Source organism: Capra hircus, chromosome 7 (assembly GCF_001704415.2).
Source record: "Capra hircus breed San Clemente chromosome 7, ASM170441v1, whole genome shotgun sequence".
NCBI lineage: Eukaryota > Metazoa > Chordata > Mammalia > Artiodactyla > Bovidae > Capra > Capra hircus.
The window spans coordinates 20,042,759-20,056,597 of record NC_030814.1 but is presented as its reverse complement, the minus strand read 5'-3'; the positions used below and the strand labels follow the sequence as shown (position 1 = coordinate 20,056,597).

Below are 13,839 nucleotides of genomic sequence, written 5' to 3'. Positions count from 1 at the left end.
ACGTCCATTGAGTCAGTGATGCCATCCAGCCATCTCATCCTCTGTCATCCCCTTCTCCTTCTGCCCCCTATCCCTCCCAGCATCAGAGTCTTTTCCAATGAGTCAACGCTTCTCATGAGGTGGCCAAAGTACTGGAGTTTCAGCTTCAGCATCATTCCTTCCAAAGAAATCCCAGGGCTGATCTCCTTCAGAACAGACTGGTTGGATCTCCTTGCAGTCCAAGGGACTCTCAAGAGTCTTCTCCAACACCACAGTTCAAAAGCATCAATTCTTTGGCACTCAGCCTTCTTCACAGTCCAACTCTCACCTCCCTACATGACCACTGGAAAAACCATGGCCTTGCCTAGACAGACCTTTGTTGGCAAAGTAATGTCTCTGCTTTTTAATATGCTGTCTAGGTTGAGCATAACTTTTCTTCCAAGGAGTAAGCATCTTTTAATTTCATGGCTGCAGTCACCATCTGCAGTGATTTTGGAGCCCCCAAAAATAAAGTCAGCCACTGTTTCCCCATCTATTTCCCATGAAGTGATGGGACCAGATGCCATGATCTTCATTTTCTGAATGTTGAGCTTTAAGCCAACTTTTTCACTCTCCTCTTTCACTTTCATTAAGAGGCTTTTTAGTTCCTCTTCACTTTCTGCCATAGGGTGGTGTCATCTGCTTTAGGGGAGTGTTAATAGGATCACATATAAATCTTCACCCAATTTAATAGAGATTAGTGTATTCTGTATGTCTTCACGTTTTGAGTAAATATGATTGTGGCTGATGCATATTTAACAAGCTAATTACATTTCTGCATGGCTGATGGCTTAGGAAAACTGTTTAAAGTACCAGGGAAGTTTAATGTGCTTTAGGTGGTATACCACACATTTTTCATGGTTTGTGGTATGACCACAAGGGAAAAATTCAGTAACTTCTCATTCTAGGTAGGTTACCTCTAATGAGTTACTTTGTGGTCAAAGGTTGTTGCTTTACTAACCTGTATTTTCCTGTTTATAAAATACCGTCTGCTAAAATCTTTTTAAAGCTAAAATTTTTTTAAAAAACATTACATAAAAGATTAGACTATCCAGTCTTATTAGTTGAACAAAGTTGAAATAGCTGAAAGAATATTAACATTTTAATAATTCTACTTCATATAGCAACTAGAGAATTTGATATATGTATGTGTGTGTACAGCTTATACTGATAAAAGGTTAATTACTAACTTAATCATTGGGCTCAGCATGTAAGGACTATTTATTTTGATCTGCATTCTATCTGCACTCTTAGAATAAATGGATTTAAATGAATTTATCTTAGAGAGTTGCTTTACTTTTATATCATAATTTTAGTACATTGTAGTAAAATTGGATTCTGTTTTAGAGTAAAGAACAGTTTTGTAGTTGAACATGTTACATAACTTCTCCGAGCCTAGATTTTTCTTACCGAATGACTAGATCTGTAGATTTATAGTAATGGTACCTGTCTTTGAGGACTGTGGAAAAACAGATGAATACATGGAGAGAGCTTGGAGTAGCAGTTCTTGGGATGGACGGCCCACTCCGTATGTGTTAATTTACCATATTAATGGCTAGGAAAATACATAGGCACATGTTGAAAACTCTTTTTCCAATATTATTCACATCTTTGTTTTGCAAAAGAGAATTAGCTTGATACAGGGGAAAGAGAAGGCTGACAGAATGAGGCAGACACGAGCTGCAAAGCTGATCAAACCGATAACCTCTAACCTCTTTACTGAAGTGCACGCACGGTGCATAGCCGGCTCCAGAGCTGGTGGAGTTTTCCCCTTTCCTGACTTTTTCTTTCAGCTCCCCTCTTCTCTGGCAGGGAAATCATATTGTGCATGATAGGAACAGAGTAACAAATTATTTTGCTAATTTTTTTAGAGGAGTACAACTCACAAACTCCCTCTTTGCCTGTGGAAATTGAGTTATCCTTCTGTTTGCTCTTAATGTAAGATCACTCTGAAATTATTGAAACACTTTCCCACTTCCTTTGACCAGCCGAGTTATGTCTATTTCTCCTTCTTTCGTATGCTTTCCACCCTCTGCTCTACCCTCACCCTACTCCTGAAGGTAAACACTGTTAATCATATCCTGCGTATGCCTCCAGATATATTCCACAAATATATAAATATTTATAAATATATAAAGAAGCACATATGTGTGTTTGTGTGTGTGTGTATAGTCTATATATGTTTGTATACAGTATGTGTATATATATATATAAATTTATCCCATCCTGATACACTTTCTTTTCTATACTATAATATGGTTATTCCATAATTTATTTTTCCAGTCTCCTAGTGATGAAGTTCTGGTTATTTCCAATTACTTTATAAACAAGATTTCCTTGAACATCCTTGGACTCTGAATATTTATTTACTTATAGAATATCCATGAAATAAATTCCTAGAACTAATGTCTTTGCTCTTAACATCTACATGAAACATGTTACCAGATGGGTGGCCAGACCATGAGTTAATCTTTGCAGGAAATAAATCACAAGTAAATTATTTGAGATATAAATATATAATATAGGTAAGTAGGAACTTAATTTTGCCTGTGTATTCATTTGGCCCAGTGTTAGGATCATTTCCTATCACCAAGTTAAATTGTATTAAAAAATGCTTCAGTTAATATCCGCGCCTGGATTGTCCTTGCAATCTCTTCATTTCATGCTGAGGGACACAGCTTAATCAAAAATATAATGTTTTATTTTGAAACTACAGCTTACTTGAAGAACATGTTTAAATAGTAGAATAAAGTTAGAAATCATTTCACAGTTGTTCTTGAGCATTCACCTCTTGTACTTTAATTTCTCTGTAAAATCAGGTTATGAAGAACCAAATGTACATAGATTTATTCCTTGGTAGAAAGACTACTTAGTGCCAGAACATAACAACAGGAAGGGAAAAGCTAATATTAGCTGTGTTTTTCCTTCATCATTGATTTAATTTGAGGGAACATCAAAGGTATTAAGGGCAACAGGCTGGTAATTATCAAGATAAAATGACATACCCAGGAAATACTGAATTCTCCAATCTTCACAAAGCCTTGTAAAAACTGTTAAAAGGAAGGATAACTGGAACAAGGACACATGATAACATTTCTCAGATTCTCGTCTGAAAAGAATGACTAAGAACCAATGGCAATAACAAAATTAATAGCATCCATGATCTGTGACAAAACTTGATGTTATATATCAATGCAAGGTTTCTGGTAACAAAATTAATCAAATATTAAACAACAGGCTGACCCTTCTCATTAGGAGTTCAAGTCAATCCTACAGTTATTTCTGGGAAGGTAGCGTATAAATGAGTAAACTCAATACTTAACCAAATTATGAAGTTTTTACTGAATTCAGTGATAATTGTTAAATATTGAAATTGTATATATCTTCATTTATTTTATGCTTCTCAATAAAGATTGTATGCAAAGCATTTTACTAGGTACTACAAGGTATACACCAATTAATTTTCCATGGCTCACAGGTATGTTTCAGCCATTGTATTCTGAATGTCCTTTGTAAATTCTCATTTAGTTTTGGCAAATGAGAGAGTGAGTTATCTCCAAGCTTGAACAAGGAGTATGCATCTCCGCTAACACATACAGCTGGGCTGGGAGGAATGAAGACAAAATATAAGCCTTGTGTAAATAATAAGTCATCAGTATTTGTATGACTTTCTATGGAAATTAATCTTAACCTTAGTCTTCACAAGATGCTTTGTTCTATAACCCAAATATGAAAAAGTTATGCTTTTCTCTAACCACCTCAGCTTCCTTATCTCTAAATAAGATGTCCTGAAATGGTCCGTAAGATGGTTCTAACAAAATATTTAAAGCTAGAGCTAGAAATGTAATTGGAGACCTAGATACTGACGTTGCAATTCATAGTTGGTCTTTAGCAGGAAATAGGTATGTGCGGTAAGCTGTTCTCAGTCAGTATGAAGCATGTTGGTGAGAATAACACCTCTAACTTATATTGAATTTTCATAACTTTTTTGTTCTAACAGTGGTTAAACAGAGATACTGAGGCACATATGCTATATATCTGTCAACATAAAAATATCATGCAAAGGTAATGGTCTCTTGATACTCTTTCGAATACAACGGAGGAGCCATGATTACAAGGAAAGGAATATATCTCAAATGTTCCCCTCCCACCTTATTGTAGAGAATGGAAGTAACTGGAAATTTTAGCACAAATGCTCCAGAAAAGCAACACGTATCTCAAATTGTTAGAACAATGAAGGAACCTAAATTTAAGCAAACATTCAAATCACAGAAGGGAGAGTAAGCATATAGGCTAGCTCACTGAACCCATGCTGTGTGAGCACCGTTGGACTTCAGGGAGCTGCGAGCAGGCATGGACGGCATTGTCCGTTCTCTACACTCTCTCCACGGTGCTTTTTGCTACTCTCACCTCTAAAGTTCATATGTTTTCTTTTTTTAAGTCAGCCAGCTTAGACTCTCACAAAATTTCAGGGCATTCAATGCCAGATAAGTGGTCCAGCCTGGGTCAGGCTTCTCCGGATCCACAGCTTTGGCAGAAGGGCAGGGTCATGAGCATATCCTGCGTGTGTTGGCGGCGGGTGGGAGGCTGTGAGGAGAGAGACAGGGTTCAGAGAGAGAGGGCTGATGACCTGGGCAGACTCTCCAGAGCGTACCTCCCATACATGCCATATTAAAATATTTAAAATTCAAGGAAAACTTAAAGTGAGTTAGTCAAAACAACTCTTAGATTTAGGCCATGTACTACGTCCCAGAATAATTAAATGTTGTTTCATAACATGATGTTTCCACTCTTTAACCGCAATAAATAAAAAGTCACACAATGGTAAATACTGTCCTTCGGGTAGACCTTAATGATTGGATTCTTTCAAGAAAGAAAGGGATTTTTTTTTTTATAACTGACAAAAGCTCATGACATTCGGAGCTGGATTTGCTTAGCTGAGCATTCAAGAATTCTGTTCTTGTATTCTGTTCTGAATTCTTGTATTCTTGAATTCTGTCCTGAGTATTCAAGAACACTGTTCCTTGAGCTCTTTGGAGCAGAAGCGTTGCATGTATAAATCTGACAGCGCAATTGCATTTGTCTCAGGTAAAGGTCAGACAGCTGCTGAAAGGTTCAGTGATTCTAACTGATGAACTAATGCTCATCTGTGTAAAAGTGGACATTTTGGAAATGCCCTGATCTTTATCATGATGAATTAACTCAAAAGTCATTTACCGGTCTGTACTCCCTTTCCTGAATCTTCTGCCAACTGCGCCACCGAGTTACCCTGTTATAAGGATATATACAATGTCTATTTAAAATAAATGACCCATACTTTTATTTTGGGAATGGGTTAGTCATCCTTCCCTGGTGGCTAAGAGGTTAAAGCATCTGCCTCTAATGCGGGAGACCTGGGTTCCATCCCTGGGTTGGGAAGATCCCCTGGAGAAGGAAATGGCAACCCGCTCCAGTATTCTTGCCTGGAGAATCCCATGGACGGAGGAGCCTGGTGGGCTAGTCCATGGGGTCGCAAAGAGTCGGACACAACTGAGCGACTTCACCAACTGTAGTCATCCTTACTTGGCATGAATTTTCATTCTTTAAACAGACAGTATCGACCACTCTAGCCTCAGACACTTGGTCCAGTCCCACCTGTTTGGGTCATGTCCCTTCACTAAGGACTTCCTTCGTAGCTCAGTTGGTAAAGAAATCTGCCTGTAATGTAGGAGACGCGTGTTTGATTTGTGGGTCAGGAAGATCCTCTGAAGAAGGAAATGGCAACCCATGCCAGTTCTTGCCTGGAGAATCCCATGGACAGATGAGCCTGGCAGGCTACACGACTTAGGGAGTAAACCACCACCACCTAACTAATAATAGAAAGGAGGAAAAAAGCCTCTTGGACCATTAAAAAAAAAAAACAAAACTCAGAACAAATTTACATAAGCAACAACTCAAAACAGGCTTCATACTTACAGATATAAGCAGATGTACACAAAGATACGGAGTGCTGACAGGACATAAAATTCAGACACAAAAATCTGCAAGTAACCAAACATTTTTATCCTTTCCTGCTTTAGGCCAGTCAATACTAATCCCCCACGGCTAATTTGGTCCAGATAGAATCTTACTTGGAAGCCTCAGTAAAACATCTGAAAACCTTCCCAGGAACATTAGGCATGTTGTTTTTCACATAGAAGAGTTTCCATTGTATCACTGCGTACTTTTGTTCTTTAACTATTTATCTTTTGTCTTTCACACCGTCTGACATCTTAATGGGGGATTTAAGTGAGGCGATCCCATTTTCCAGTGATGACTATGTGCTTAGCACTTTGTATATAGTGTCTTATGTAATCTTTATAACTTTGTTGCGTACATAAAGAACTGAAGCACTGGGATTGTCGTCACTTGCCCAAGTTACTCCTTTAACATATAAAAACGTATATATATGATTAGTCTGTACCCACACTCTCTGCCATATGAAGCTGAGCAAGGGGGTTTAGCTAGTGGATAAGTGTCATTGGGTGAAATACGTATGAGATAACTTTCAATATTGTTTCTGTAATAAATGATAATTAAACATAAGTATTCTCATGGAAAAAGAACACTAGAAGGCAGAATATATAAGTTCAAGATTTGACTTCCATACATGGCTAGGTGTGATTTGGGACCAAGAGTAACATTTCTAGGCCTCAGATTCCTTCTGTCTGGAAAGGAAGATTCAAGAAAGTAAATACCTTTGTCATCTCTGCTACTGTTCTAGTCCCAGTGCCTTTGAAATTTAGTATGCTCTCAGTAATGTTTATCAAGTGAATGAATGAAAAAGAGAGTATAAATTGAGAAAGAAAAATGGCCATAAAACCTAGCCCATCACAGTACATTTTTCTCTGTGCAAACTTTCCTTGTTTACTTGCCTGTCTTCCACTGGGGACTGAGACCTGGGGCTGTGATCACATTTCCCCATTCCCTGGAATGGTGTCTGATTCTACCACCTGATCAGCTCTCAATAAGTAAAAAATTGTTTAAAAGTCTGGAACAAAGGACCATTTACTTCATCATCCTCACGAGGCCGTTCACATGGAAAGTAGGTTTGAACATCAGCGTGGGTTTCTTCAAGCACACATTTACAGAACAATGACAGTTGATTATAACTGAGAGTAAATAAAAACAAATGAAGCAAAATGTAAAGTAACGTAAATACACTAAGTATTTCCTAACATTTGCAGACTTTGAGGATACCCTGAATTTCTTGTATGGAAAAAAATGAATGTGTGAACTAATTAAAAAATCAAGTCAGAACTTTAATCATTGAGTAGATCCCGGCCCTTTGTTGGTCAGTAACTCTTCACGTCTAAGCCATGTGAGCGTGTGTCCTGCACCATCAGACCTGCTCATTTTGTGTTCTGTTTTCTTCCTTAGTCTGTGAATTTCTGGTACGTGCTGGTGATGAATGATGAACACACAGAAAGGCGCTATCTGCTGTTTCTCCTTCTGAGCTGGGGACTCCCAGCTTTAGTGGTGATCCTCCTCATAGTTGTTTTGAGAGCAGTCTATCATCAGAGCATGCCACAGATCTATGGACTCATCCACAGTGACCTGTAAGTACACCCAGGGAGTGCACACTTCCTCCTCAGCCTTTGTGTACCCCGGCAACTCTACTGATAGATGGTGGGAGCCGCTGACTGGGGGTTCCGACTGAAGAGGGACCACGAAGACCTTTGTCTTCCTGCCACACCATCTATATCTCTCCTTCCTCTAATTCTTTCTTTAAATAAAGAACTGTTGCCTCTTGAGTCCCTTCGATAGATGCCGTTTCCTCACGTGGGTTGATATATCAAACAGTTCATGGCCATTTATATTGATACCTTACTATAGGATAGTTTGTTAGATTGTGACAAACCAAAGATACCCAGTGCAATCAGGGAACTATGAAAATTTTGATCAAGAATTTAATCTGGAAAATTTGGAGAGTGGCGCATTGTCTAAGGAGTCTGATGCTTTTGGGAGGGGGAGCAGAGTTTGGCAGGTACCATCATCCATAAGATGCCTGAATACAAAAAGACTATGTCAGAGTGAATGGAGAGTGGCTGCAAGAGTACATGGGAAGGAGCCGTGGTCAACTAGGTCCTTCTGATAGATTCTTATTAAAGTTCAGTGTAGTTTTGAAATCTAACAGATCTTTATACATGCATGTGTATGCATGTCTTAATCCTGAATCTGGTATCTCACAACTTTGAGGACCACTCAACCCCTTCAAAAAAACCTTTATGATAATAAAGGTTAGTCAACTCCCTTGGTGTCATGAAGATTCAGAGGACAAAGTAACATTTGTGAATGAGAAAGAATTAACCTAGTTGCAATCTTATGAAGACTGTAGTAACCTCTTTATCTCACAGGTTATCGTGAAGAAAATAATTAGGTGATAGATGTGAAAATTCTTTTAAAGTGAAAGTACTATATAAGCAGAAGTTATTTAATGTTATTTTTGCCTATGATTAGTTGTAATCATCCATTATATACTTAATCAATGCTTGTTATCCACGTGTGCAGATACACTTCACACATGGGTAGTCACATACTGATATCCTGCACCCCATTTGACCAAAGGATATTAACTATGTAATACACACATACCTCTTGAGATACAATATATAGTAATTTTGTCTTTTTATTTAAATTCAGTAAGATTCCTTTATGCGCATTAATTTGTAGTATTACAACAATTTATTAAAATATAGTAGTATATTCTGTACATATACAATTCTTAAAGCCTAATCTTCTAGAAAGGAGTAGTTGTGTCTTTTCCCAATTATATCATGACATTTAAAAATTTTTTATTGGAGGGACTTCCCTGGTGGTCCAGTGGCTAAGACTTCATGCTCCCAATGCAGAGGGCCTGGGTTCAGTCCCCGGTCAGGGAAGTAGATCCCACCTCTCCCAGCTAAGAGTTCACATGCTGCAGCTACAGATCCCATACGCCACAACTAAGACCCAACACAGCCAAATATATAACTAGATGTTTTTAAAATATAAAATAAATAGATTAGAATATAGTTGATTTGCCATGTTGTATTAGTTTCAGGTGTACAGCCAAGTGAATCAGTTATACGTACATACATATATATATGTATATATATATGCCCTCTTTTTTAAAAAAATTCTTTTCCTGGATAGAGCATTATAGAGTATTGAGTAGAGTTTCCTGTTCTGTACAGCAGGTTCTTATTAGTTATCTGCTTTATATACAGCAGTGTGTATATGTCAGTCCCAGTCGCCCAGTTTAACCCTCCCCTCCCCCACCCCCTTGTGACCAAGTTTGTTTTCTACATCTGTGACTCTCCCTCTGGTTTGTAAATAAGTTCATTATGACCTTTACTACTCCTGGCATTAATTTAAATCTTGGACTGCCAGGATTAATTTCAGAAAGTCCTGCATCTTTCTTTGTAAAATGCAGCGTAGCCATGAGACCAGTCCTGGGGGCCGGCAGCCTCTCTTTCATGAGCTCCCTGGCAAGACGGGGTTATTTGGTGGCAGTTCTAGCATCACATGCGGATACACCCGCCTGGATAAAGGGGACCCAATGCAAGAGATGTTAATTAGAAAGAAACTCCCTCTTGATGCTTCTAAAAGGATTTTTAAAGAGAAAAATAAACTGTTTATACAAGAATGTCCAAATCAACTCAGTCTTAAAATATTAGCCTCTGAGGCTTTTGCAGAAAGTTCTTTATTACCAACTCAGCTATAATAAATGAAATGTAAAATATATTAACCTTTTATGCAATCTTAATATTATAGGATTATTGAAACTTTGTTTGGTTAGTATAGGTTATTTAGCTTCTTCATTCACATATAATATTCATGTGAATTTATTCCAGATTTTAAAAAATTTGTATTTTTAGTATTTAATCTCAATGTAGAAAGAATAATTACTATATTATTTTCAAAAAATATTTATGTAAAATATTTTATGCTTATATAATCATTTAAAAACATGCCTTTCCTCTGGGGATGATAGGATTTGTGGTTGTAAAATAGTAGGACATCTGTTGTTCAGTTGTTCATAGTAATAAAACATTTTTAGTTAAGAATTTTCCCTAAGTAGATCTCTAACGCATTGATGTATTCAAGTTGTTACAAGGCTTTTGTCAAATCTTGGAACCAAGATTATGATAATTACATAAAACCAGGAAGTGATCTCTCTTTTCCTATTAGCTGAAAAAGTTTACAAGTTTAGTGTTATTTCTTCTTTATTATTTTTGAAGAAGTCATACATGAAGCCAGCTAGGCCTCATGTTTTCTTTGCAGGAAGACTTTTAATTACAGATTCATTTTCTTTTAAACATATAGAACTATTCATATTTTCTGTATGCAGTTCTTTCTGGGTCAGTTTGATAAATTGTCTTTTTTTCTAGGAATGTTTATATTTCATCTACCTATTCAAATTTTTTTAGTGTTTGTAGGAATGAATCTTTTTTTCATTCTTGATATTAATAATTAGTATCTTCTCTCACTTTTTATCTGTTGATCAGTCTCCTGTGAATATTGTTGTTTTTTCCCGAGTTCAACTTTTGACTTCTTGATATTCTCAGTTGTGCTTTTATTTGCGATCTCATTGCTCATTTTATTTTTATTTTTAGGTTTCATCTAATTTTTCTTTTTTTATTTACTCTGTTTATCTTATTTGCTTTGTTTACTATGTGCTAGGTACTGTGTATTTATTTTATTTATTTAAAATAAATTTCCACAGCTTTATGGAGATATAGTTCACATATATAATTTTATAAGTTTAAGGTATCCAATTTGATGATTTGATACTCACATCTGTTGTGAATTATCACAATAAGATTGGTTAACACGTCCATCACCTCACATAATTACTTGTGTGTATGTGTGTGTGTGGTAAGAACATTTAAGGTTTTTTCTTTTAACAACTTGCAAGTACATAACATATTATTGTTAAACATAGCCACCATGCTATGCATTGGATCCCCAGAACTTATTTATAACTAGCAGTTTGTGCCTTTTGACCAACATCTCTCCACTTTTCCCATCCTTGGGTCATAGCAGCCACCATCCTAATCTCTGTTTCTATCAGTTCAACTTTTTTAACATTCCTCATATAAATACGGTTATATATCCTCTGTCTAAATTATTTCACTTAGTATAATGCCCTTAAGATCTCTCCGTGTTGTTGCACATGGAGGATTTCCTTTCTTGTGACTGAATGATATTGTAGTGTATTGTATATATTGTAATATATATCTCACATATTTATCCATTCATTCATAGACAGATTCTTATGTTGTTTCTATATCTTTGCTACTGTGAATAACACTGCTATGAACATGGGGGTGCAGATATCTCTTCACAGTCCTGATTTCTTCAGGAAATCTGTGTGTATACCCAGAGGTGGGATTGGATCTTATAATAGTTCTATTTTTAACTTTATGAGGAACCTCCATACCATTTTCTATAGTGATTGTAACAATTTGCATTCCCACCAACAGTTTGTGATCTTTATTATTTCCTTCCTTCTGCTAACTTTGGGCTTCTAGTTCCTTGAGGTTTAGATTGTTTCTTTGAGATCTTTCTTTTTTCCTCATGTAAGCTTTTATCACTATAAACTTTATCTTAGAATTGCTTTTACAGCATCCCATGAGTTTGGTATATTGTTTTCCATTTTTAAGTTTTTTTTTAAATTTCCCTTTTGATTTCTTCTTTGACTCATTGGTTGCTTAGGAGTGTATTGTTTAATTTCCACATATTTGTGAATTTTCCAATTTTATTCCTGTAGTTGATTTCTAGTTTCATGCTATTGTGGTTAGCAAACATACTTGATATGGTTTGAGTATTTTTAAATCTGTTGACTGATTTTGTGGAGGATGTTCTATGTGCACTTGAGAAGAGCAGATATTCTACTGCTGTTGGATGGCATGTTCTGTATGCCTTTTAGGTCCATTTGGTCTAAAGAATAGCTCAAGTCCAGCATTCCCTTACTGATTATTTGACTGGGTGATATATCCGTTGTTGACAGTGGGATGTGGAAGTCCCCTACTATTGCTGTATTTTTGTCCACTTCTCCTTTTAGATTGGTTAGTATTTGCTTAATATATTTGGGTTCTCTGATGTTGGGTGCGTATATTTCTGATTATTGTATCCTCTTGATTAATTCACCCTTTATCATTGTATTATGACTGTCTTTATCTCTTGCTACACCTTTTGAGTTAGTCTGCTGCTGCTGCTGCTGTTGCTAAGTTGCTTCAGTCGTGTCCGACTCTCTGCGACCCCACAGACGACAGCCCATTGGGCTCCGCCATCCCTGGGATTCTCCAGGCAAGAACACTGGAGTGGGTTGCCATTTCCTTCTCCAGTGCATGAAAGTGAAAAGTGAAAGTGAAGTCGCTCAGTCATGTCTGACTCAGTGACCCATGGACTGCAGCCTATCAGGCTCCTCCGCCGATGGGATTTTCCAGGCAAGAGTACTGGAGTGGGATGCCATTGCCTTCTCCATTGAGTTAGTCTAGTTGTATGATATAAATATAGCTACCCCTACTCACTTTCAGTTTCATTCATTCACTTAAGCCCTTGTGTGTCCATAAAGGGGAAGTGAATCTCTTGTAGGCAGCATATATTTGGGTCTTTAAAAAAAATTTTTTTTTAAAATTTATCCATCGTTTTGTACCTTTATATTGGAGAATTTAATCTATTTATATTTAAAGTATTTATTGATAAGGACTTACTGATTCATCTTACTGTTTTCTGGCTTTTTTTATTGTTCCTTTGTTCTTTTCCACTCTTCTTGCTAATCTTCCTTTTTGAATGGGTGATTTTCCATAGTGATATGTTTTAATTTCCTTCTCTTTTTCTTTATGAGTCTACTAAAGATTTTTGCCTCATGGTTACCATGAAGCTTACATAAAATGTCTTACTGATATAATGTTAAATTTTATACTAATAACAACTTCATTTATGTATAAAAACTGCTTTTACTTCTCCCTTTTACTTTTTGGGGTCACACTTTACGTCTGTTTATATTGTGTATTTATTAACAAATTAATGCAGTATAGTTATTTTTAATATTTCTGTCCTTTAACCTTTTAAATAGAGTTACATGGTCAACACATTGCCTAATGACTGTATCAGAATATTCTGAATTTGACTGTATGCTTACCTTTACCAGTATGTTGTACATTTTCATGTGAGTAATCAGTGTCCTTTCTTTTCAGCCTGAAGAACTCCTTTCAGCTTTTCTTGTAAGGTGAGCCTAGTAATGAGGACTTCCTTTGTTCCTTGTCTTTTCTGACTGACACTTTGCCAAGTAGGAGGGTATTGTTGGTTGGAAGGTTTCTCTTTCAGCACTTTGAATATATTACTCCACTCTCTACTGGGATATCTCTAAGGTCTCTGCTGAGAAATCCACAGATGGCATTATGGAGATTCCCTTGTAGGTTACAAGCTTTTTTCTCTCTTGCTGCTTTTAAGATTCTTTCTCTGTCTTTGATTTTTGATAGCTTTATTATGTGTTTTTTTGGAGAAGGTCTTTGTAAGTGTAGTTTGGGAACATCTATTATTTGCTCCCAAATAATATTGTCCCCATCTATTATTTACTTAGAAGTCCAATAAACATCTTTATCAGATGACACACGGCTATCTTATATTCAGCAAGGTTAAAATTAATTTCTTAAATATGTGCTTTGACCTACAGTCTCTATGAAAAGTCCACCGTCTTCCAGGGTTCTGAAGCTGTGAACTTGAGAGTTTTTCTGCTTTTCCCCCCTCTTCCATTTCACATCCTATTAATCACAAATTGTTTCCTCACCCAACTCTTCAATGTTTTTCTAA

At 36.6% G+C, this 13,839-nt stretch overlaps 1 protein-coding gene across 1 annotated transcript in view; it reads left to right on the top strand.

Moving 5' to 3' along the window:
- Positions 1-13,839, top strand: part of ADGRV1 (adhesion G protein-coupled receptor V1) — a 542,844-nt gene that overhangs the window by 358,078 nt on the left and 170,927 nt on the right. Inside the window, exon 85 of the mRNA XM_018050044.1 lies at positions 7,417-7,595. Coding sequence (XP_017905533.1) covers positions 7,417-7,595 — 179 coding nt within the window. The remainder of the gene's footprint in view (positions 1-7,416; positions 7,596-13,839) is intronic.